Raw genomic sequence first — 26,279 nt, forward strand, 5'->3', positions numbered from 1 at the left:
TCACACGTTTATAATGCAAACAATTTTTAAAAGCACACATCAATACTACATATGCAAGCGAAGCAACACAAGGCAGAAGAAATCATATCACTCCACACACAGAGACAACATGCAGATTCTAACAACATTCTGTATTCTTAAAATCGGTGTCAGCTCAGTTACCAGAAACAAAGAGAGCCTGCTGTCACCTTCTCATGAGAGCAATAAGCAGTCCACTCTGCCATCTGGCTGGAGAAATTCTCTCTCTTTTTAAGTTCAAAAGTCTTAACAGTTTTTGTCTATCTAATCCTCAAGTAATTGAAGTAAAGGGATACTTTTTACTTTTAAACACTGGTAGGTGGGTTGGGAGGAGCATGTGTTTAAAGTAGTATATATGAGAGTAATGAGTAGGATCTTTGATCATTTGATTTAAAATGTCTATTAAAAACTGAGGTCAAGTTTTATGATTCACTTCTATAATGAAGCATCTGTCCAGTACCTACCATCACAATTTTACTTCTGGAATTAACTTTTAGTACTTGGAAACTGAATGTAGGAAGCTTCGAAAAACATGGATTTTAAGCCCTTGTTAGAAAGAATAGATGATAACTACATCATGCAAAAGCATAGATATATACTAGTAGGCAAAGAAAACAAAATTGCTCCAATGTATAATTAATGGTGCTAATATGACTTTGCAAAGCCACTGTGACCAGATTACAGGAAAAGAGTTAGGAAATTCCTTGTCAAATGTCACCTGAAAGGCAAGGTACATTTTGAAAACAGAAGAGTTATTCAAACTAGAAGGAACTAATCTAGAATTCTGCAAATTAAGGAGTGTTTTTAATTTTATTCCTAATTCTAAGGAAGAATTAAGAGACTTCTGAAAGAAGAGGATCGTGAATGAAGCACTAAAAAGAAAATTTAACTATTTGAAAACTTAGGTAATATAAGATTGTGTCTGGTAGTGAGCTGGGATAATGCTACTTCAAAGGGAAGAGGAAGAAGAACTTTATTTTCTTAAAAATAGTTTTTCAAACTAGATCATTTAAAAAATAAGTTAAATGAACTTTGTCAACTTAAAAAAGTCACTGATGACACTTTCTACTTTAATAGTTGTGAAAAGTCCCCATTTGTGAATTCCAAGGAACTCAGCAGGCCACACCCTCTAGTACAAGAAAACGCAGGATGCTTTGTTAGTAATACATATCCTAGAGTTGCACTTGAATTCTGTAATATTTTTGGCATCAGACAAGAATGTTAGGTCAATTGCACAGTATGCTCAAGTGAGCCTGACACTTCATCATCGCTTAGCAACTTGCATGAGACCCAGAACTCTTAATTACCCGGCTTAGAAGCTGAGAGCTCAAAAGTAGCACTACAAAAACCAAGACCAAAGCCAAAACAGCACTGCAGTTCTGTGGGTTTGTAATACAGGTAAGGTGTAACTGACAAAAGATTGAGGTTCTTCATCCCCACCTTTGAACTGGTGTAACTTCCAAATAGGTAAAATTGAATTAGGTGATCTGCGTTTACTATTAGAAAAAGATCGTCATACCTGTGGTGTGTTGGTTTCAGAAGTCCTATTTTCAAGTTCCTCCTGCAGGCACTGGTTTATCCTTTCTGCCTGCAGCAGCTGACGTTGAAGCTGCAGAAACTGCTCCCTGGGAACCACTGGACAGGTTTGCTGCTGGAGCAGTTGCAGTTCCCAAGCATGAGGGGATGGGCTAAGCATCACAGTGGACCTCAGGTGCTGCATCTGGACAATAAGAGCAAAAAGCCCTAGTCAGCTACCATGCCTTCAGTCACAGAGCTGCCTTGAAAGTAGCAGGCAGAGAGAAAGGAAGTCTATGGATTCATATTAATGGCCTCTCAGACTTACTGATAACTTGAAAACAGGCAGCACATGATCCCAAGTAAGAATAAAAAATCATTTAATACATTTAATGAATAAGCAGGCCTTAAAAGTTTTAGACTTACACTGTACTTCTCAATCTTAAGCAACAATTAAACATGAGGCACATGGTGCACATATGTCTGGATTTTCCTCTTTCCTTCCCACACTAGAACATTTAATTATCCCTCTTTTTAAAAAAAAAATGGTGGAATAGGCAAAGGGCAGAAAGAGGTTATGCTCTAGGGTTTTGCCACTTACCATTCATAAAGATTCTTAAAAGCAGTTCAATGACTACTTTTTTTCTAAGTTAGCAATTTGTTTTGAAAATCTCATCTTGCATCTCAAATTATTTTAATCTATCTTAGTTTATCAGACAGGCAATTCTGGGACATAGGTGATATTCTAGAATATTTGGGAATCGAAGTACATGGAATGAAAGGATTTATTCAAGACAATGAGGAAATGGTACGTGTACCACATGCCAATCAAATGTGGGGCAAGGGAAAGAAAGCACTGCATTTGGTCAGTGAAGCATGCCACTTCACATCTGTGGACACATTCAGCAGACACAGAGCTCAATGGAAGACATGCAACAAATATGACCAAGTACTAAACTCATGAGGAAGCACCCCCAGGCATGTGAGAAGGGAAAAAGGCCCTCTAAGACACAACTAGAATTAAATGTTATCATGAAACTTCAGAGCCACTATCCATTTCCTTAAATTTAAATTTCTGAGGTGGGTTATTACCCATTTTGAAATATTGCTAGTTATAGATTTAGAAAACCCACCACTTTATGATCCCCTGATTTTGTATCAGTGGGATGATTTTCTTCACTACATCTTTAAATACTGAGGAAAATCCTGATGGAAATGTAAACAGATGTATTTCAGAGTTAAATGAAATTGAATATTGGCTCTTAAGTATTTATTAACTGTCATAGTAGTAGAAATGATTACATGAAAAAGGGGTTTAATGAGATGTCTCCATGCTATGAAATTCATTGAAAGAGAATGTTCTACCTTCACACACTATCTCAGGCAGAGAACTGCACCCTTCTCTGCTAGTTCCAACCACAGAGTTCTAGGTACAGGTTAGCCACAGATAAAACAAAAACAAAAGAGAATTACAGGAGTTAGAGAAAGAAAATATGAGTTATAAAGAGAAAGAACAGTATAAAACAGGGTATATTATATACCTTAACACATATGCTCCAGTCAGTAGGAACTTAATTTGACTAACATTTACATTTCTCTGTATATAAATTTTACAGATATTAAAATGTCAAACAGCTCTTAATTTTGTAGCCACTTCCTCATCTATTGTAATTTGGTTGGTTTATGAGCTTGCTTCTTTACCTCAATTCATTCCAATACAATAATTCAGAAGATTTCAAGTGCAGTATGGAATAGACCTGATGTTAAATACCTTGCCTTGTGGAGATGCAGGATATAAACCATAAAACATTTTTATTGTTAAAGTATCTGAACTATTGGCTATCAGAGGTACACACCAAACTATAAGAACTGCTAACAGTCTTTAACTTTTTAAGTGTTCAAAACAAATTGTTTATGGAACATTGCCTCATATAGTTGAAAAAACCATGGAGTGGGAGGCAAATTCTTCCATTTCCTTGTCTAATAATTTGGGATCTTTAATTGCCCTGGGGTAAGGGTATGTGTCGGAGAAGGCAATGGCACCCCACTCCAGTACTCTTGCCTGGAAAATCCCATGGACGGAGGAGCCTGGCAAGCTGCAGTCCATGAGGTCAATAAGAGTCAGACACGACTGAGCGACTTCCCTTTCACTTTTCACTTTCATGCATTGGAGAAGGAAATGGCAACCCACTCCAGTGTTCTTGCCTGGAGAATCCCAGGGATGGGGGAGCCTGGTGGGCTGCCGTCTATGGAGTCGCACAGAGTCGGACACGACTGAATTGACTTAGCAGCAGCAGCAGCAGCAGCAAGGGTATGTGTTATATTAATCAGTGATTTTAAACTATCATATAGGGGTGAGAAAAAATTCCTTCCCCCAAGGGAGTGTATACATCAGATAGAATCACCTAGAAAGCTTTCCCTAAATTCCTTGATACCAAAGATTCTGATGTAGGACTATCTCCCTGACTGCCTACTGCCCCTCCCCCAAACCTGATAAGAATCCATGCTGGAGTGAGAGGAATGTACCTATCCCCAGGTAAGCTGGGCAAAAAAAATGGTGTGAAAAACCACTGTACATCCTCAAATTTGGCCTAATCTTTAGATATCACAGCATAAATAAAAATCCAATTTATAGGTCCAGTGGGAAGGGGAAATGAAGAGTTATTGCTTAATGTTTAGTTTCTGTTTGGGGTGATGAAAGGTTTTAGAAGTAGTGGTGACATGGTGACAATGTAATTAATGCCACTGAATGCCACTTAACAAAATTTGCCATTTTAATCGTTCATGTATATATATATTTCTATATATATATATACACACACACACACACACACTTAGTATAATTTAAAACACAATGTCATATACCCAAACCGCTGAATTAGACACTTTAAATGAATGAATTGTGCAGTGTGTGAATTACATTTAATAAAACTGCTAAAGAATTATATGTCTGCACAGAGTTCACAGCTCAGTCTTATTTCAATGGAAGTTTCATTAGAATAGTGTATGAGGTGTTCTTTACAGTGTTCCAATTAAAAATTCATGCTTTTTCTTTTTTCAGCTCCAGTGCCAAGAACACTTAATTTCCCTCATCCATTACCAAATATTTACTACTAGATCAGGGAGAAAAGTAATGAGGGGAAATTGCTTATGATGACTAATCATGTAAAGTATGATTGGGAGAGAAGGGGGCATATGAGGCCAAAGAGAGCAGGTGGGAGAAGACTCAGCCTGTTGGAAGGACATTTGCAGAGGATCTAACAGTGATTAAGTACACCCTGTTACTTTTCAGCTGGGTACTAGACATGTCATGTGTGGCTTCAGATATCTCATTCATTAGAGTATATAAGTATTTCATCAGAAAAGCATATCTACATCTAAACACAGCCTGCAGCTCAGAGTTTTAATAAATTCATTTATTATATGCAGAAGGAAAAGCAAATATGGTTTGGAATTCATTCTTTATATAGTTTCACTAATCTCCCTATTAGTAGATAAATCAGAGAACATAAAATTGACAGAAACCTTAGTGGTCATTTAAATGTAAATGCGATATGTTTGCCCATATTTCATATTTAAAAACCAAGCATCTATTGAAATGTAATTACCTTTGCATGTGTCCAGCTTCATGAAAGAAAATATTTATATATCTCTCTTCCTATAATTCTGGCTTTAAAATATTTGTATACACAGAACTTTTTTTTTTTCATTCATTCATTTCTTTATTAAGTGTCTTCATGAGCCAGACACTATTCAGATGCCTTATTTGACATATCAACATTTACAATCTATTTGGATAATAATTACACCCTTGCTGATTTAAATTTCTTTTCTTCTTTTCTTTCTCACTTGTTTGCTTCCAAAAATACAGCTGAGTTGGGCTTTAAAAAATGAAAGTTCAGTTCAGTTACTCAGTCGTATCCGACTCTTTGCGACCCCAAGGACTGCAGCATGCCAGGCTTCCCTGTCCATCACCAACTCCCGGAGTTTACTCAAACTCATGTTCATTGAGTTGGTGATGCCATCCAACCATCTCATCCTCTGTCGTCCCCTCCTCCGCCCGCCTTCCATCTTTCCCAGTATCAGGGTCTTTTCAAATGTACACAGAACTTTATAATTGCACTCGGTGTTCAGAAAGCAATCTATTAGACTAGAAACTCAATGTCCAAGCTGACAAGTTTTACAAATCCACTTTTATATTTAACAGATGTACCTCTTCCAAGGCAGTGCTGAGTTACAAATGTAGAAATGAACAATGGCAACTTTGCACTTGAAAATTAACTGTCTAAATGCTAATGCTCTTAAACTCCCGGAATGTACTTCCTAACCGAATAGGCTGTAACAGAGCACATCACATCTATAAAACACTACACTGGGGGAGGTATCAGGAAACTATTAAAACCACAGCATTGGCAAGAGAGCTCTGAGCCTCTTGGTCAGTACTGGACAGAGAGTCCCTGCCACTTGAATTTGTTGAGGCACAAATCCTTGCATTTTAGGATAGTCAACATTATTATTATTATTCCTTCTTCTGTGAAGGAGTATATATCTCTCTGGCTGTGTAATTAGCAAAAATATCTATCAAACTTGGTAAGACAAACCAAAGAGTCCAGCCTGGCAATGTACTTAGATTTTCACTGTTTTCGTAATAGGAATTTAATGCTATGTTAGCCTCTCTCAACAAATGGGTCATTCATGGATTAAAATATTCTTCATCAGATCAGATCAGTAAGGTCATTTCCCTTAAAAACTTACCTCCATTAGCTGTTCGTCCAGTTTTACTTGTTTCTTTTTCAGGCCTTCATTTTCCAAATGAATTGTTTCTAATTCTCGTTCAAGGGATTTCATCTGACTAACCTGTTGAAAAACATAAAACTTCCTTAAAAAAAAGAAAACAACCTGAATCTCTCTACTTTTTTTTGACAAATTTACACTAATCAGAAATCTCAACTCTTGGAAGAAAGCTGAGTTCATTCATCAAGGGAAAACAACAAATAATTCAGTGCATTGATTATATTTTAGTCTAGCTTAAATCACCACTCCTCACATAGAACAGAGTCCTAAGGCAGGTAGCTTTCAAATTTCAGTGCCACTCACTGTAGGAAATACATTTTATCTTGCAACCCAGTACACCCACACCCCCCCACAAGTACATATGCATGCATAATCAGTTGTAAGTATACATCACTAAAAGAAAACTTCCATGAAATAATATTTATCCCTACTACAAGCCATGCACTTTGATATTTTATAGTATATTTTATTAAAGATGCTGTCACAACATTGTAAAGAAACTATAATAAAAATTTTTGAAATGCTGGTATTTCACTAAACTGAATTCATGATCATCTACTATGGATCTGCAGTAGGGAAAAACGTCTGAAAACAGAGTACACAAAACCTGATTTATTTAACTCTTTTCTCAATTTTAAAGAAGAAATTTGAAAGTTTTATGAGGATCCACTTTTGGAATTCTCTTTGGTACAGAATCTTATGAGAATCTAATGAGTTAGAGGACACTCAAGGATTCAGAATATTGCTAAGTAGAAAACATATGACACAATTCTAGAATGCTGATCTTTGCCTCCATCAAAAGAGCTGAGAGAGTAGCAAGAACTGTTAAATGGAATTCGGGTGTATGCTTTCCAGGCACACTTAAATTCATTGTTATTTTAAAACCTATCATTTGACTTTCCCCTTGGTGAGCAGCTGGATGAAACCCAACATCTTTTTGAAAAGTTTACTTGAATATAACCTAGACTTTAAATGACATAATTATGGAACCATAATTTTATTTGCACTGGGAAACTAAAAAATTTGTGTGACTCACTTTATTGTGGTTGTCTGGAACTGAACCCGGAATATCTCCAAGGTGTGCCTGTAGTGAAAACTCTTGAGTTTTAGTTTAGAAAAAGAAAGAAAGGAAAACAAATACCAAGAACTCCCACAGTAACACTGGTCTAGAACTCAAACTTAATGTAACAAAGAATGCAAAGCAAAGGGAATCATGTTACAGAGGTTTAACCATGTGGTAGCCAGCCTCTAAGCAGGTCCCCAGTGATCTCTATGTCACACCCTTGCCTGGTCCCCTCCCCCCACTATGCCTGAGTTAGTCTGTGTGACTTATAGAATACAGAAGTGATGTTGTGTGACTTCTGAGATTGGTTTATAAAACATATTACGGTTTCCATCGTGGTCTTCTGGAATTTCTCTCTTGTATCACTCATTGCGACATCCTGAGAAAAGGCCCAGGTAGGGAGGACCTGAGCCTCTGGCAATCAGCCAGCAAAGAACAGAAGCCTCTTCCTAACACGTTATCTGAGTAAATCTGGAAGTGGATGATCTCTAGCACCAGTGAAGCCTTCGGATATTGCAGCCTCAGCTAATATCTAGACAGCAACCTCAGGAAAGACCCTGAGCCAAAATCATTCCATTAAGCTGCTTCCAAATTCCTGACCTACAGAAACCGAGACATGAATGTTTTGTCTTTTTATTATACAGCAGTAGTTAACCAAATTAAAATGTTCCTAATATTCAGGTATATATGTTTTACTAACTTATAAAAGTTTATATACCTTGAAGATGATTAACCATCTTCTTTATGAAAACTTAAATTGCTCCTTTTTAGCGATCATTCAATCAAAAAGAACTATGATACTGCTTTGACAAGATGACAAAAGTGCAGATAAAAGGAAGAAGCAAAATAGGCCATTAGTCATTTCTTTGGAAGCACTCGGGGGAAGAAACATACATTTAGGGATGCATCAGAGTCAGCATATAGCCACGTGGTATTAACTCAAAAACTCACCTTCCTATTAGTAGGAGATCGCTCCTTTTGAAACTGTTCACATTCTCTCTTTAAGCTCAACTTCTCCTGCTCTGTGGGCTTCACAGTACCTGATGAATTTAGATGTTTTTGGTGCTTAGGAGAAGGAAGGTTGGATTCCAGCTGACGGACCTAACAAGAACCAGTATAAGGGGAAGAAATGCTAATATAATCACCCAGCCAGGAAAAACAAAAAGCTAACATAATGCAAGTTTTTATTCAGTGCTTGGGTTTTGTTGTATTAAAAAAGCTTTTTCCAGTCAAGTCTGCCAATTTTTGAAGCTTACTTTTTTGGATTTCAAAAGATCCTTTCTAGGTTAATCTATTTTTAGCCTGATCCAACACTAAGCATCAGACAGGGAAGAGGGGACTTCTGGCTCAGCCAAAGCACTAAGAGTCAATAGAGCAATGTGGCCACCAAGCAAACAGATATAATCTGTAGGCACCTGTGTGCCTGACATGAGCATAACTTTTAGGAGTGAAGGGGGTGACAGTTCCTCTGAGTCTGTATTGGACTGTTCACACCTGAACAGTACATTTACATCAGCTAAGTTCCATGAAGACAGCAACCATGTTTAGTCTTGTTTAACACTGCAACTTTAGTGATAGCAGTTTCTGGCACAGGGTAGGAGTTCTAGTGAATATCTTTGACTCCTAAGAGTTCTTTCTCAAAAGATTTATTTAAGCATAGGTTAAAAATAGTTGCTCATTCATATTGATGTATGGCAGAAACCAACACAATATTGTAAAGGAATTATCCTTCAATTAAAAATAAATAAAAAAACAATTGCTTGACTGCTCAGCAGAGGTAAAGCATTTAAACATCCCCTGAAAAAATGATCTTTAAATATCATTTTAACCTTGAAATGCTGAGTCTTTAAAGAGGGGCAACTTTTCCTCTTACAAGGAGTTAGACCAACAAGATTTGAGTTTAGTTTTGCCATTTTGTACTACCAGTCTTGGTGGCTAGCCTATTTGAATGAGGGAGGAATGTATGGTTACATCACTTCCATTTATAAAATCACAGATTTAATATAGAACTGCTTATACAAAAAATAGTATACAAACATATCATGATAAAATTATATTGCAAGTAAATGATAAATTATACATTCTTAAAATAAGCCTGCCACACCAGAATACTCAAATCCATACCCTAGAATCACTGCCATCATATCAAACATTGACTTACAAACCTAGGCTACCACGTGCAACTTTTCAAGTTACCTTCTCCCGGGAGTGTATGAGTTCCGGTTTGGTGTTCTGTACCATGGTTTGGACTCTCTCATTCTCTTGCCAAAGTAGCTGTTGTTCCTCATTTATCAGGTGATCCAGCTTGTCCCAGGACAGCCTTTGCTGTTGGTTATGGAATCCTGATGGATGGATGCCTATTTCTGGGGCCCAGTTCTTAAGAGAGAATTAACAGAGTTAAGCCTTAAAAAACAAGCTGATTTCTTTTTTGAGTGTCTTCTAATGTGAGTGAGCACAGGTATATATAGATAAAAGTAAAACAATATTCTTGAGTTTTTTATTTTAAAAAAAGGTTCGGAAATTCTGTTTTAAATGGTCTTTGGCAAAACAGCTCTATCAAATCTAATAGCAAAGCTGACTGTAGGGCAATGCCCAGTTCCACATAGGACCCAAGTGCACAGAGACTAGTGTCCTTAAAGATTACCTCATTCTTATGAAGTTATGCTTTGAATCCATATAAGCATTCTTTTGGTAAACACAGGACACAAAGAGAACTCTGAATTGCACAGCTAACTTGAAAGGGTTCACATGCCAAACTCTACTTTCATTTTCACATATGCAATCATATCCTTTTTTTAGAATCCAAAGCACGTATCATCCATATAATTGAGACCTGAACTCAGGAATATGCTTTAAGCTACCACAGTGGTTTTTTTTTTTTGATCCTGAAAGATGCTTTAAAAAAATTTTTTTAAGGTATCACAACTAGATAAGCCTTTTGCTTTTCAAGCCAAAACATGAAAAAGAAAAAAAATGGTACAGTCTCATTTTGAAAAACATTTCAGCCCCAAAGTAATTTTTTAAAATGGAAACTATTATGTTTTTTTTTAAAAAACCACAGTTAAAAAAAAGTATCAGCAGGAGATAAAGTAGCTGAATTTAGCACCAATTTTTATGGTAGGACAAAAGCAATTCAGTTCAGTCGCTTAGTCATGTCCGATTCTTTGCGACGGCATGAACCACAGCACGCCAGGCCTCCCTGTCCATCACCAACTCCTGGAGTTTACTCAAACTCATGTCCTTTGAGTCAATGATGCCATCCAACCATCTCATCTTCTGTTGTCCCCTTCTCCTCCTGCCCTCAATCTTTCCCAGCATCAGGGTCCTTTCAAATGAGATAGCTCTTCGCATCAGGTGGCCAAGGTATTGGAGTTTCAGCTTCAGCATCAGTCCTTCCAATGAATATTCAGGACTGATCTCCTTCAGGATGGACTGGTTGGATCTCTTTGCAACCAAGGGACTCTCAAGAGTCTTCTCCAACACCACAGTTCAAAAGCATCAATTCTTCGGTGCTCAGCTTTCTTTATAGTCCAACTCTCACATCCTTAAATGACTACTGGAAAAACCATAGCCTTGACTAGACAGACCTTTGTTGGCAAAGTAATGTCTCTGCTTTTTGATATGCTGTCTACATATATTCTTAATTTATTTGCAAACAGATGCAGCATTGTGATATATTAAAATCAGACACTTTCTATATATCAAAATGTTTTTACCCATGGTCTTTTGACTTGCAAAATATAAAAAATTACCTTGTAACACCCTCTTGCAACAACACAAGAGAAGACTCTACACATGGACATCACCAAATGGTCAACACTGAAATCAGATGGATTATATTCTTTGCAGCCAAAGATGGAGAAGCTCTATACAGTCAGCAAAAACAAGACCAGGAGCTGACTGTGGCTCAGATCATGAACTCCTTATTGCCAAATTCAGACTTAAATTGAAGAAAGTAGGGAAAACCACTAGACCATTCAGGTATGACCTAAATCAAATCCCTTATAATTATACAGTGGAAGTGAGAAATAGATTTAAGGGCCTAGATCTGATAGAGTGCCTGATGAACTATGGAATGAGGTTCGTGACATTGTACAGGAGACAGGGATCAAGACCATCCCCATGGAAAAGAAATGCAAAAAAGCAAAATGGCTGTCTGGGGAGGCCTTACAAATAGCTGTGAAAAGAAGAGAAGCAAAAAGCAAAGGAGAAAAGGAAAGATATAAGCATCTGAATGCAGAGTTCCAAAGAATAGCAAGAAGAGATAAGAAAGCCTTCCTCAGTGGTCAATGCAAAGATAGAGGAAAACAACAGAATGGGAAAGACTAGAGATCTCTTCAAGAAAATTAGAGATACCAAGGGAACATTTCATGCAAAGATGGGCTCGATAAAGGACAGAAATGGTATGGACCTAACAGAAGCAGAAGATATTAAGAAGAGGTGGCAAGAATACAAGAAGAACTGTACAAAAAAGATCTTCATGACCCAGATAATCACAATGGTGTGATCACTGACCTAGAGCCAGACATCCTGGAATGTGAAGTTAAGTGGGCCTTAGAAAGCATCACTACGAACAAAGCTAGTGGAGGTGATGGAATTCCAGTTGAGCTATTTCAAATCCTGAAAGATGATGCTGTGAAAGTGCCACACTCAATATGCCAGCAAATTTGGAAAACTCAGCAGTGGCCACAGGACTGGAAAAGGTCAGTTTTCATTCCAATCCCAAAGAAAGGCAATGCCAAAGAATGCTCAAACTACCGCACATTTGTACTCATCTCACATGCTAGTAAAGTAATGCTCAAAATTCTCCAAGCCAGGCTTCAGCAATATGTGAACTGTGAACTTCCTCATGTTCAAGCTGGTTTTAGAAAAGGCAGAGGAACCAGAGATCAAATTGCCAACATCTGCTGGATCATGGAAAAAGCAAGAGTTCCAGAAAAACATCTATTTCTGATTTATTGACTATGCAAAACCCTTTGACTGTGTGGATCACAATAAACTGTGGAAAATTCTGAAAGAGATGAGAATACCAGATCATCTGACCTGCCTCTTGAGAAATCTGTATGCAGGTCAGGAAGCAACAATTAGAACTGGACATGGAACAACAGACTGGTTCCAAATAGGAAAAGGAATACATCAAGGCTGTATATTGTCACCCTGCTTATTTAACTTATATGCAGAGTATATCATGAGAAACGCTGGACTGGAAGAAACACAAGCTGGAATCAAGATTGCCGGGAGAAATATCAATAACCTCAGATATGCAGATGACACCACCCTTGTGGCAGAAAGTGAAGAGGAAATAAAAAGCCTCTTGATGAAAGTGAAAGTGGAGAGTGAAAAAGTTGGCTTAAAGCTCAACATTCAGAAAACGAAGATCATGGCATCCGGTCCCATCACTTCATGGGAAACAGATGGGTAAACAGTGGAAACAGTGTCAGACTTTATTTTTTTGGGCTCCAAAATCACTGCAGATGGTGACTGCAGCCATGAAATTAAAAGACGCTTACTCCTTGGAAAGAAAGTTGAAACCTAGATAGCATATTCAAAAGCAGAGATATTACTTTGCCAACAAAGGTCCGTCTAGTCAAGGCTATGGTTTTTCCTGTGGTCATGTATGGATGTGAGAGTTGGACTGTGAAGAAGGCTGAGTGCCGAAGAATTGATGCTTTTGAACTGTGGTGTTGGAGAAGACTCTTGAGAGTCCCTTGGACTGCAAGGAGATCCAACCAGTCCATTCTGAAGGAGATCAGCCCTGGGATTTCTTTGGAAGGAATGATGCTAAAGCTGAAACTCCAGTACTTTGGCCACCTCATGGGAAGAGTTGACTCATTGGAAAAGACTCTGATGCGGGGAGGGATTGGGGGCAGGAGGAGAAGGGGACGACAGAGGATGAGATGGCTGGATGGCATCACTGACTTGATGGACGTGAATCTGGGTGACCTCCGGGAGTTGGTGATGGACAGGGAGGCCTGGCGTGCTGGGATTCATGGGGTTACAAAGAGTCGGACACAACTGAGTGACTGAACTGAACTGAACTGATGGTTCCATTTATGTGAAGTTCAGAAACAAGCATCCCTAACCTATGGTGACAGAAGGTAGAGAAGTCGTTCCCTTGGGGTTGTCAACTGAAGAGGACACAAGAGAGCCTACTGGGTGCTGGAAATGTTCTTTATTTTGAGCTAGGAGGTGGTTACACAAACATACATACACACATTCTAGGTAAAATACACATTTACATATAGGTACATATATATGTGTAAAAATAAGTTATAAACTAAAACTGTGTGCCTTTTACTGTATAAAGTCATACCTCAATAAAGAAAAGAAATTACCTTGTCACTGGCATTCTGAAGTTGCTTGTGTAGAGACATCACTTCTTGCTTTAAAGCTTCCTTTTCCTGCTGAGTCACTCGTAGATCAGATTTAATTCGGGACATTTGTAGGTTTACATTCTGGAGAGTGTCTTCTAAATTCTGAACCTATGTCAGAACAAATGACAAATCCTCATGGTCTCAGCTATAGCATGTGCATGTATGAATGAACTAAGACAAAGAACTTCAAAGTCCCTTCTGTTTCTACTTCCTGCATCCAGCTCTTTTCAGTTGCTCAGGGCAAACCAGGATATTATGTATCTTTACAGGATGTTATGTTATATTTAAGAGAATAATGAAATATACCTTGAGCAAGGTACTGCTGGTCCAGTCATCTGGTGTATTACCAAGTGATATCTTACAGAACTAAGGAGTACCAGCTGGCATCACAATAGATAATTTTACTGAATATTGTAGAAGTTACATTTTAGACTGTGGTGTTGTTTTGCAAAGGACCTCTCAGTTTAAAATAAAACCATATCTTTGTAGAACCCTACTCCATGCTAATATCTCATTTATATTTCAATTTTTAAAAATTTAAATTGGTAAATGGAATGTCAATAGATATCTTTAACTATAATAGGGCATGAACATGCCTGAGAAATGCTAATTCTAAATTAGAAATAAGAAGTCATTTTTGTGCACTATTCTTGAGCTTTCATAAATAAATAATCTCACAGTGATGAGACAATCTCATGATTATTTCATAATAATGAACTTTGGAGGAAACACTGTTCAACTTATTTTATTATACTGTAACATGTGTCAAATATTAGTTAACTTGAATCATTCTGAACCCTTTTAGACCACATCCACTTAGAACATTGTTTCCACTTGGAGTTCTGCTGGAAGATATAGGAAAAAATTAACTATGTGGATGAAACAAGAATTGTCCACATACCTTTTCCTGTGAAGCCACTAGTTGTGACTTTAAGCTTTCACTCTGGTGTTCCCAAGACTTCTGTTCTTGCTTCATAGTAGCAATTCTGTGCTCTAAAAGACTTGATTTTGCCAACTGTTTCACGAAAAGAAAAGAGGTAACAGCATTTTTGCAAATATGTCTAGCCTCAATTCATATGCCTCCATCAAGTACCATCTCTTTACATAGTGGATTGGGGCAAGGTAAAAGACAAACGTTTCCTTGACTCTCTTTTCTTTAATTTTGAAGTCTCTTTTCTTTGGGGATTTCCATTTTTCTTTCTCATTGCCTCATGCTTTGTGGGTGAGACATGAAGGGCTGGAAGGCAATTAGAAATCCCAAGAGTGTGCCACAATAGGAAAACAGAGAGTGTCTATTAAGGCAAACGTAACAAAAGCAGTGTTTCTGGATTTGGCAGGGAAAATCTAGTAGAAAAAAAAGTAACTATGTAATGGGCTTCAGATCCTTAAATACATAATATTCATGTTATATGTAAGTAAACTAGTGATATATTTAAGTAATATACATCAAGTAGCAATAATTATTAAAATGAGACAATCTTTATATTACTGTATTTAACATTTATTAAACAACTAATCTAGATTCCTGTTAAAATCATGGCTTTAGAATCTACAGATTTAATGTGATCCCTATCAAATTATTGATGACTTTTTTACACAGAACTAGAACAAATAATCCTAAAATGTTTATGGATTATAAATACACATGTGGTATACAAATACACCATGGTATATTACTCAGCCATCAAAAAAGTAAAATAATGCCATTTGTAGCAACAGGGATGGGCCAAGAGATTATCATACCAAGCGAAGCAAGTCAGACAGACAAAGACAAATATTACATGATATCACTTATATGTGAAATCTAAAAAAATAATACAAATGAACTTATTAATACAAAACAGAAACAGACACACACATGGAAAACACACTTACGGTTACCAAAGAGGAAGAGTGGGAGGGATAAATTAGGAGTATGGGACTAACAGATATACACCGCTATATATAAAATAAATAAGGATTTACTGTATGGCACAGGGAATTATATTCAATATCTTGTAATAATCTATAATGGAAAAGAATCCAAAAAAAGAAGTACACACACACACACACACAGCCAAATCACTTTGTTGTATACCTGAAACTAACACAATATTGTAAATCAACTATACTTCAATAAAATAAAAAAAACTAATGGCTTCAGGAGCTCTAAGGTCACAAAATGCCAGCAAAATGCTGTTCCGGGAGACTTTTAGGCTAACACAGTGGGCCCATATGCCCCTGGCATTACAGAAATGTTCATTACGGTACATACCATATGATGATGGTAAAGTCTTATTTTTATTACCTTATCAACACAGATATTTAATTCTTCACTTAGAGCTTCCTTTTCTTTCAGCAGTTTTTCATTGTGGCTTAGAATACTAGAAATTTTTTGCTGGAAGTCAGAGAGATCAGGACATCTGCAGAGCTGCAAGGGATAAACAAATGAGCCCACCCATCACATCTCATGAACGTATTTATAGACAGGACATTTTCATGGCTGTTGCCATTTCCCTATCTATTTCCAAGGACATATACACTCCAGGGGACTATAATTAACTTTGACAAAAATGTTCCCTGCTTCTCTCAATTCTCCAATTGACTGCCGAAATGTCTGCTCAGGCAAAAATCTACCAGACATTGTTAAGCAATGGTCCCAGCCTTCTGTTTTACCTTCAGTATAAAATAAATGACATATTGCCATTCTGTCATCAATTTAACTTGGGTACATATGACAAAACATTTTCCCCATTCTTTTTTAACTAGAAAAAAAATCTTTTTTCAATCAAGAATACAGAATTGGCATCAACCACATATAATGTATCAACCAACACAAAGGCAAGTTTAAAGATAAATCAACCAGTCTTTTTCAGCTCATTTTACATACCCTTCACTTTGGGAGATGCTTAAATTGACTGGCTTAGGAAAATGTTGCTGGTACGGACATAGTTGCTTCTTCTGCATTTTATGGAATCACGATTAACCAAAAACTTTTTGTTCCTTTTCATCATCAACTTTAGCACTACTGACCCTCAGGGCCAGGTAATTTCTTGTCATGGGGGACTGTCCTATGCACTGTAGGATGGCTGACAACATCCCAGGCATTACCTATTAGATTCCAATAGCACACACTCCCTGCCTCGTATACCCAGTGTGGAAACCAAATGTGACCCCAGATACTGCTAAACAGCTTGGTGTGCAGGAGCAGTCTCCACCCCCCACAAACACTGCCTTAAAGAGACTGTTTCTTACACTTTTGGAGTTCATATGTTTTCCATCTCCCTCTGCTTCACCTGGCTTTCAATTTTCAATTATTTACTGTCATGATTTTATGGCCACCTTTATCGTTTTACCTGAAGGTCTTTTGGAACAGTATAACAAAACAGACGTTAAGGATTGAATCTTGTCTTCAACTGGCAACAAATTCAGCATAATTTACAAATCTAAACAAGTTAGAAAGATGAAGGAAAATCTATGTACCTGGGCATTGGTTAATAAAGGACTTTTGTCCTTTACTCACTACCTTGCCTCCCTATCCCCAGACCCTCACAAAGCCTGGTACCATTTTGGGTGTCTGCAGACTGTCATGTGCTACTCATGTTTCTTTTCAGTGCAACAGATAATAACAACAAAACTATTGTGAACAAGAAATGATTATGTCATACAGAGCAGCATGTGCTTTCTAGGTCCAAGCTGTATGGCAGCAACAATGGGCTGACACCATCCTACTTCTGTGATCCAAGAGTCCAGGGACCATGAACAACTTCCTACCAAGAGCAAAAGGGCTCACATGCAAGAAAAATGTGCCAAAATGATGTCCTGATCATGTTGCTTTACTCTCAACTCTGCTCCTTTTCTTTTGATCCATAACTTGGCAAAATCACAGCACATACATTTCCCATGCTTGGACACGGGACCCATCATTATCGTCCGAAAGGTTGAACAACAGAAAAAGAAAAAGGAGAAAAGCATGCCCAAGTTAATTAGGATAAATTTGGTAATAACAGTCCTGGAATACTTATATAACACAGAAGGGCCTTTTAACTTCTGGAATGTTTATATGGGCGGACAGCTTCTGCTATGGCAGGACAGCTATACCTTGCATAGCAGCATCTGACTGGAAAAGGTTCTTATAAAGCACCTAATAGATACCCGTACTCTACTAGGCACTGGAAGAGATACAAATTCCCTGAGTCTAAAATCTTATTAGGAAATCAAGACTTATGGCTGTCAATTAGGGATCAACGCAAATATAACACACCCAGTGGTACAGACTCTATTTCAGCATCAGAGAAGGACACCTTTATGCTCATAGGTTGGATAGACACAAGAGAATTTTATAATCTAAAGATATCATGGTATTAAAGTACTCCTTTGGTGAAACAAATAAAATGGAAAAACTAAATTCTCCTATTATATATCAAGATTGCATAAACTGATAAATTCATGTACTCACTGAAAAATTCAGAATAAAGAATAAAATTGGACAATGTTCAGCATATAAATTTTAAGGTGGACTTAAAATTAGGTCTTTGCTTGAAACTTTGAAATATGCTTTTTAAAGCCAAATTCATAGGTGAGACCACATCCCTCATAATGCTCTAGAATCTATTCTTCTGCCCAAGATAGATGCCTCAAACTCACTATGAGAAAAAGGGAGAACCTGGGTCTCACAAATCTGGGTGAATAGTTATTAAAGTTATTAGCAAGAAAGTCACCAATTTTTTAGGCAAATTTATATTACCTTAACACCTGGCTGGGCGAAGGTAGAGCAACACATTTCTTAAACTGAAATGGCTGGGATTCATTTATAGTAAATTAATAGAATGTCAGCCTACAACACACGTAAGTTATATAACTAGAACAACATTTGGAGAATTAGTGATAGGAGCTCTTATAAATTAGACTTGTATTGCAAGTCCTGAACTTCACTAAGCAATAAGCTAGTTAACAGGATTCAGTAAAAGGGACTCTCAACGGCTAAAATTAAAAAGACAATCTGGTGCATGTTATTCTATGACTCCCACACGTATCTCCTTGCCCCCACCTAAGCTGCACACAGTCTTACTTGTTTTACTTTCTCCAATTCATCTTTGAGAAGGAGGTTTTCCTGTTCCACGATGTGAGTCTGTATTTTAACTTCAGAAAGTTCTGCCTCCAAAGAAGACACTAAAGTGGAAGACTAAGAAAAAAAAATTGAAAAGTCAAATAACACACTCATTCAGCCTAGAGAAACTTAATAAGGTCACAAAAGGCAGCATTAAGGAAAAAATAGTACATACTCAATGACATACTGTTTTAAGATTATTTGTACTCAATGGAACTAACCAAAACTATCTTTTAACAAACTTTCCACTAAAATGGTATAAACATGATTTCTTAAGTTTATTTTTGAAGATTCTCCACTGTAAAGTTACTATCTTTCTCTGGGGAGCAGATGCTTTGAGACCATGCAAACTGTTTTTTCTTAAGCATTTGCTTATTAATTTTAGTGTCTATCAGTGGATTTTATTGACAATTACTACTTTGGTATTTGCTTAATGAAGACTTGTTATTTCCTTCCTTCCTTCTACATTTATTAATTGGAATTCTATTGTAAGGAAGAGCTGTTATTTCTCTCCCCTTTACTTACCTATTCTAACAGTACAGACCTACAGATACTCATTTCATTCTGTATTTTATAATTATGCTTATTTTGTGCTATGCTTTATTTTGTTGATCAAATTATTTCAGCTCTGGCCATTAGGAGCTTCTTCAGGTTGCGTCCTGTCCTTTTGACATGCCCCATTTTTTTCGGGGGTACCTTTTTCTTTCTGGCACCATGAGATGTTCCAGGCTCATTTTGAATTGACCCTTCACCAGCCTTGGGATTAATCATCTCTCCAAGAAGCCCGGGTTTCTCATATAGGAGAACAGGGTTCAGAAACCAATATTTGGGTGCTCCATTCATATATACACATCTACATTTCTGTATCTGCCTATACACTAAACAAATAATGAGTTTATTCTATTAACTCAAATTCCAATCCAACATCAGAAGGTTCATTTTAGCCTTCCTAGTTTCCCCACTTCCAACCTCCTTGCCCCAAAATGAGAAACTCAGTTCTTACTATCTACCATATATTTACTTATTTGTTCAATTCTGGTATACACAGAGTAGTTCCAGAATCACTAACATACACCCTCATGAGAAATACATTTAGTGACTATTGTAGCATATATGTACACTTCCTTTTGTCTTAACCTTACCATGTACAGTCAAGATACTAATTTCTAAATTGCTTATTTTCTTCCACATCATGGTTGTTATCCACTCATAACACTGTTAGGTTCACTTGTTAGTGTTTGTGTTCCATTTAGTTCCCCCTCCCCTGATCTTTATTTTCTGGATTCGTTTTGCTTGTTTATTTGAGGGGCTATGTGAAGACAGTGTGAAACATGACTATGGTTCTAAGCGTCGGACTATATGAAAAAGTTCTCAGAAGTGTCACTCCCTTCCTCATCCCTGCTATCACATTCCCATACCTCTCTTGCATTCCTTTCCCATTTGCCCCCTATATGGAAGCATCTCTTTAGTTACCTGGTTTATCATTTCTGTATTTCTTTTCCAAAAATTCTGTATTTCTTTTACACAAATACATGTGTGTTGTCTAATATCCCCTTCTTTCTTACATGGTTGGAGACATACTAGAGAGACTCTTAGATATGCTTTTCAGCTTTTCCTTTTTCACCTATTTCTAGTGTGTCCTGGAAATAATTTCATACCAAGAGATCTTTCTCATTCATTCTTTTTCTTTTTTTAAACCTGTATAATACTCCTCCATGGTGTGACTCCATTGCATTTATCCAACAACTCTCCTATGTGTGGGCATCTAGGTTGTTTCCAATACTTTGCAGTTACAAACAATGCTGCAATGAATAACCAACCCTGTGCATGTGAATTTCATATTTTTGGAGGAATATCTTTAGGGTAAATTCCTAGAAATAAGATTGCTAGCATACAATTAAGTACATATATAATTTTGTTCAGTTCAGTTCAGTCACTCAGTCGTGTCTGACTCTTTGCGACCCCATGAATCACAGCATGCCAGGCCTCCCTGTCCATCACCATCTCCCGGAGTTCACTCAAACTCACATCCATTGAGTCAGTGATGCCATCCAGCCATCTCATCCTCTGTCGTCCACTTCTCCTCCTGCCCCCAGTCCCTCCCAGCATCAGAGTCTTTTCCAATGAGAACTCTTCGCATGAGGTGGCCAAAGTACTGGAGTTTCAGCTTTAGCATCATTCCTTAGATATTGCCAAATTTCCTTCCAGAAATATGGTACCAGTTTATATCCCACCAGCAATGTATGAAAGTGCCTGATTTTCCAAACTTGTGCCAACAGAATGTGTTGTTATATTTTTAAATTGTTGCCAATCTCATAGGTGAGAAATGAGATATCAGTGTTGCTTTATTTGCATTTCTCTAATTCTGAGTAACTTTGAATATTTTTTCATAGGTTTGACAGCCATTTTTATCTCTTTTTCTTTGTGTGTGACTATTTTGTTCATGCATTTCCCCCCATTTTGCTATCAGATTTTGATCCTAAGTCCTTTGATTTTTAAGAGTTCTTTACATAGTAGGAATATTAGCCCCACTGTTTGTGGCATATGCGGAGAAGGTGATGGCACCCCACTCCAGTACTCTTGCCTGGAAAATCCCATGGACGGAGGAGCCTGGTAGGCTGCAGTCCATGGGGTCTCGAAGAGTCGGACACGACTGAAGCGACTTAGCAGTAGCAGCAGCAGTTGTGGCATATGATGCAAATATTTTTTTCCCCAGTTTATGAGCGACTTCACTTTCACTTTTCACTTTCATGCACTGGAGAAGGAAATGGCAACCCACTCCAGTGTTCTTGCCTGGAGAATCCCAGGGACGGGGGAGCCTGGTGGGCTGCCGTCTATGGGGTCACACAGAGTCGGACACGACTGAAGCGACTTAGCAGTAGCAGCAGCAGTTGTGGCATATGATGCAAATATTTTTCCCCCCAGTTTATGAGCTGTCTTTTGACTTTAATTCTGAATGTCTACTGAGTTGTCCAGGTACCACTTACTAAAAAGTCCACCTGTACCCCAGTGATTTGAGAACCCATCTTTGCTATATACTAAGTTTTCATTTGTATCTGGGTCTAGTTCTAGACTTTCTATTCATCTCTCTACTCATGTGCCAACACTACACTGTTTTAATTATTAGGACTTAAATGTATAAGAAATTAAATATAAGCATTTATTTTTTTAATTGGGATTTCGTCCAGAAAGGCTATAGAGTAGCTGTAGACCATACCTGCAATTTACAGTGTTCCAGTTCTTCTTTGAGATCAGACTTTTCTTGTTCCCATTCCTCACATGCACTGTGCCCTGGCTCTTTGTCCTTCTGACTTAGCATTTCTGCCAGACGTTGATTAAGTTCTTGCAGCTCTTTCTGATTCTGAGAGTTCTTTTGGCTAAGCTTCATATTTTCCAAATCCAACTGCTGGTTTTTGGTTTTTAATTCTGAAATCTAATTAAAATTGAAATAAGTGTTTAAAATTTGTTATCCTACTTCTGCTAAAAAAGCTTATTTAGAGATTAATTCTTTTACCCTGTCTATGTACATAGTTTATATATATACACACACATACACGTTTAATAGCAGACACAATACATACTCATTATGACAAAGTCAATTAGACACTCTTGTCCAATCCCACTCCACAGGGGTAGCCACTGTCCACAGGGATGCATCCCCCTCCAGATTGTTTTCGATACATATACAAACCCATATGAGGGCCTCACTGATAGCTGAGTTGGTCAAGAATCTGCCTGTAATGCAGGAGACCTGGGTTCAATTCCTGGGTTGGGAAGATCCCCTGGAGAGGGGAAAGGCTACCCACTTCAGTATTCTGGCCTGGAGAATTCCACGGGGTCCCAAAGAGTCAGACATGACTGAGCGACTTTCACGTTCACAGACACATATACACACAGTGTTTTTCTTCTTTAGATCGAAAATTTGCATAATTTCAGATGTTTGGATACTCTGCTTTCTCCACTTATAATATCTAACAGACTCTTATCTTTCCAAATCGGTGCATTCAGAAACTGGCACATGCTATATTTTTATGTGGCTATGAGGTATTCCATGTAGCAAGACATTCCATACTGCATTTATCCATTCTCATATTGATAAAAAAACAATCTTTTGGAAAATTCATTTATACATGGTGGCATTTTGTATTTAGCATCTCATTTTTGGAAGTGGGGCTGCTGGGTTAGAAGGCATGTTTATATATTACTGTTTTGATTGACATCCCCAAAATGCGTTCTTCATAGCACTACCAACTTATAGTTCTATCAACAATGTATAAGTAGATTCATTTTCTCACTCCCTTTTAATACCAGACAAGATCAATCTTTAATTTTTACTGATCTGATATGCAAAAACAGGAAACATTTAATTTGCCCTTCCATAATGAATAATTAGGCTAACTTTCTTTTTATATGTGCCCTTTTTTCTGTCTTGACCATTCATATCAGTTATCCGTTTTCAACTGGGTTTTGCAATTTGTAAGAGTACAAAATATATTTTGGATGTTAACACCTTGTCTATTTCAAATGCTGAAAATACTCTTTTCCCAGAATGTCCTTGTCTTTTGACTGCTTCAGACTGATTCTCAAATGGCCTTTCTTCACACAATTGCACATTGTTGAGATTATACAAATTGGGCATTGAATGGCACATACTATCTAAATAAATCATAATTCTGTGAAAATATACATGGACTAACTAGTACTCTATATCTGTAAAATTCTATTCTTAACCTACTGCTTTTAATCATGCTGAAGAAAGAGGAAGGGGCTAACCTAAATGAAAACCACACGAGGAGCTGCAGTCCTTGAGACAGTATGGTACTGGCACAAAAACAGATATATAGACCAATGGAACAAGATAGAGAACCCAGAAATAAACCCAAGCACCTATGGGCATCTTATCTTTGAAAAAGGAGTCAAGAATATACAAAGGAGAGAAGACAGCCTCTTCAAGAAGTGGTGCTGGGAAAACTGGACAGCTACATGTGAAAGAATGAAATTAGAACACTTCCTAACACCATATACAAAAATACACTCAAAATGGATTAAAGACTTAAATGTAAGGCCAGAAACTATAATACTCTGAGAGGAAAACACAGGCGGTACACTCTTTGATGTAAATCAGAGCAAAATTCTCTCTGACCCACCTCCTAGATTAATGGAAATAAAAACAAAAGTAAATAAATGGGACCTAATAAAACTTAAAAGCCTTTGCACAGCAAAGGAAACTATAAACAAGATGAAAAGACAACCCTCAGAATGGGAGAAAATAATTGCAAATGAAGCAACTGACAAAGGGTTAATCTCCAAAATATATAAGCAACTCATATAGCTTAATATCAGAAAAACAAAAAGCCCAATCAAAAAATGGGCAGAAGCCCTAAACAGACATTTCTCCAAAGAAGACATACAGATGGCTAATAAACACGTGAAAAGATGCTCAACATCACTCATTATTACAAATGCAAATCAAAACTACAATGAGTTATCACCTCACTCCAGTCAGAATGGTCATCATCAAAAAATTTACAAACAATAAATTCTGGAGAGGAAGTAGAGAAAGGGGAACCCTTATGCACTGTTGGTGGGAATATAAACTGATACAGCCATTATGGAACACAATATGGAGATTCCTTAAAAGACTAAATCTACCATATGACCTAGCAATCCCACTATTGGGCATATACCCTGAGAAAACCACCATTCTCAAAGACACATGTATACCAATGTTCACTGCAGCACTTTACAATAGCCAGGACATGGAAGCAACCTGGATGTCCATTGACAGATGAACAGATAAAGAAGTTGTGGTACATTTACACAATGGAATATAACTCTGACATAAAAAGGAGCAAATCTGAGTCAGTTGTAGTGAGGTGGATGAACCTAGAGCCTCTTATACAGAGTGAAGTCAGAAAGAGAAAAACAAATATCGTGCATTAACACTTATATATGGAATCTAGAAAAATGGTACCAATGAACCTAGTAGAGAATGGACTTGTAGACACAGCAGGAGAAGGTGAGGGTGTGATGAACTCAGAAAATAGCATTGACACATATACACTATTATGTGTAAAACAGATAGTTAGTGGTAAGTTGCTAAATAACAGGGACCCTGCCTGGTACTGTGTGATGACCTAGAGATGTGGGATAGTGGGAGGGAAGAGAGGCTCAAGAAGGAAGGGATATATATGTATATATAAAATTATGACTGGTTCATGTTGCTGTATGGCAAAAACCAAGACAAAATTGTAAAGCAATTTTCCACCAATTAAAAAAAACAAACACATAAGGGATAGAGCTAGTTTTTCATAGGTTTGGTTTAGAGGTTATCATCTCCCCATTTCCACTGATTATATGGCTTGTATTAAACACCCAGAGTCTAGAAATAATGTATATACATTTTGAAAATAATAAATATATTTTCAAAAAATAGAAACTGAATTTAGAATTAGCATGAGGTAAGTTTCCATTTTGAAACTCAGAGTTACAACCTTACCGTTATTGGCTACGTTTCCAGTGGCATGTGCTATAAATTTCAAATTTAAAAAAAGAAAATTTTAGAATCAGGAAACATTGAGAAATACCTCTTACCTGTTTCTTTAAATTTTCAACCATCTTCTGAACTGCAGCTTTTTCCTGTTTTACAGTTTCTATTTTTTGCCTAAAGGGACAATGAAAATATAACTTAAGAGTTAGGCTTTAAACACTGAAGTACCACAGTTTCAGTGCTTGCAAAAATGCCTTTAGAATATTTAAGTATATATCTTACCACATTTCTTCCTGAGATCCACTTAATTTCCCTAATTTCAGGTTAGAAATGCTGTCTTCTTCATTTAAAGTAGTAATTTCATTTCTCAAAATAGAATTTTCCTCTTGAAGCTTCTCAGATTCATATCTGCAGTACAGAGATTTTAAAAAAATAGTTATAAAAAGGCCATCATCTGGCATCTTTGGAAAACACTTTCTAGTAACTTCCAATTAAATCCATATTCCATACCAGTTAAAAAGAAAAGCCTAAATTAGTATGTCTCTTGGTACTTGGAAATCAAGCTATGACAGTGACTCATTCCTTTTGGGGAGTAAGAATTTTACTAAAAAACATTAGGGAAGTGTGACCAAAACACTTAAGCATTGAGACAGAAAAGAAACTCAGTACCCATCCTACTTGCTGACTTTCTCATACTGCTTTGAGCAAATAACTCTTTGTATTTCAGTCTCAAGTCCTCCCTGCTCCTCAAAGACAAAAGCCATATCACTAAGCTGTATGAGCTTTAGTTTTAAACCCCAAGGTACCTAGAGAAAGAAAATTCACTACATAAATGAAAGGGACATACCAAAACATGTACGCTAACGGTTACCTTCTAATTTCTTTCATCTCATTATGATTTTTGGAACTAAGAACGGTCTAAAATAAAAAGAGGAA

General features: G+C 37.2%; 1 protein-coding gene across 10 annotated transcripts in view; it reads right to left on the reverse strand.

The window, feature by feature from the left end:
- NIN (ninein) overlaps window positions 1-26,279 on the reverse strand; it is a 107,670-nt gene that overhangs the window by 7,878 nt on the left and 73,513 nt on the right. For 5 of the 10 annotated variants that reach the window (XM_061430949.1, XM_061430951.1, XM_061430950.1 and 2 more), the window contains 12 exons: window positions 25,626-25,751; window positions 25,448-25,517; window positions 22,071-22,286; window positions 18,815-18,928; window positions 16,052-16,174; window positions 14,666-14,779; window positions 13,726-13,872; window positions 9,587-9,766; window positions 8,342-8,491; window positions 7,364-7,411; window positions 6,289-6,390; window positions 1,538-1,738 (listed from right to left, as the gene is read on the reverse strand). In XM_061430949.1, coding sequence (XP_061286933.1) covers window positions 1,538-1,738; window positions 6,289-6,390; window positions 7,364-7,411; window positions 8,342-8,491; window positions 9,587-9,766; window positions 13,726-13,872; window positions 14,666-14,779; window positions 16,052-16,174; window positions 18,815-18,928; window positions 22,071-22,286; window positions 25,448-25,517; window positions 25,626-25,751 — 1,591 coding nt within the window. Of the gene's footprint in view, window positions 1-1,537; window positions 1,739-2,898; window positions 2,960-6,288; window positions 6,391-7,363; window positions 7,412-8,341; window positions 8,492-9,586; window positions 9,767-13,725; window positions 13,873-14,665; window positions 14,780-16,051; window positions 16,175-17,536; window positions 17,650-18,814; window positions 18,929-22,070; window positions 22,287-25,447; window positions 25,518-25,625; window positions 25,752-26,279 lie in introns of those variants that run through there. The other 5 variants (XM_061430952.1, XM_061430954.1, XM_061430955.1 and 2 more) reach the window with 4 other exon arrangements.

This window comes from Bos javanicus, chromosome 10 (assembly GCF_032452875.1).
Source record: "Bos javanicus breed banteng chromosome 10, ARS-OSU_banteng_1.0, whole genome shotgun sequence".
NCBI lineage: Eukaryota > Metazoa > Chordata > Mammalia > Artiodactyla > Bovidae > Bos > Bos javanicus.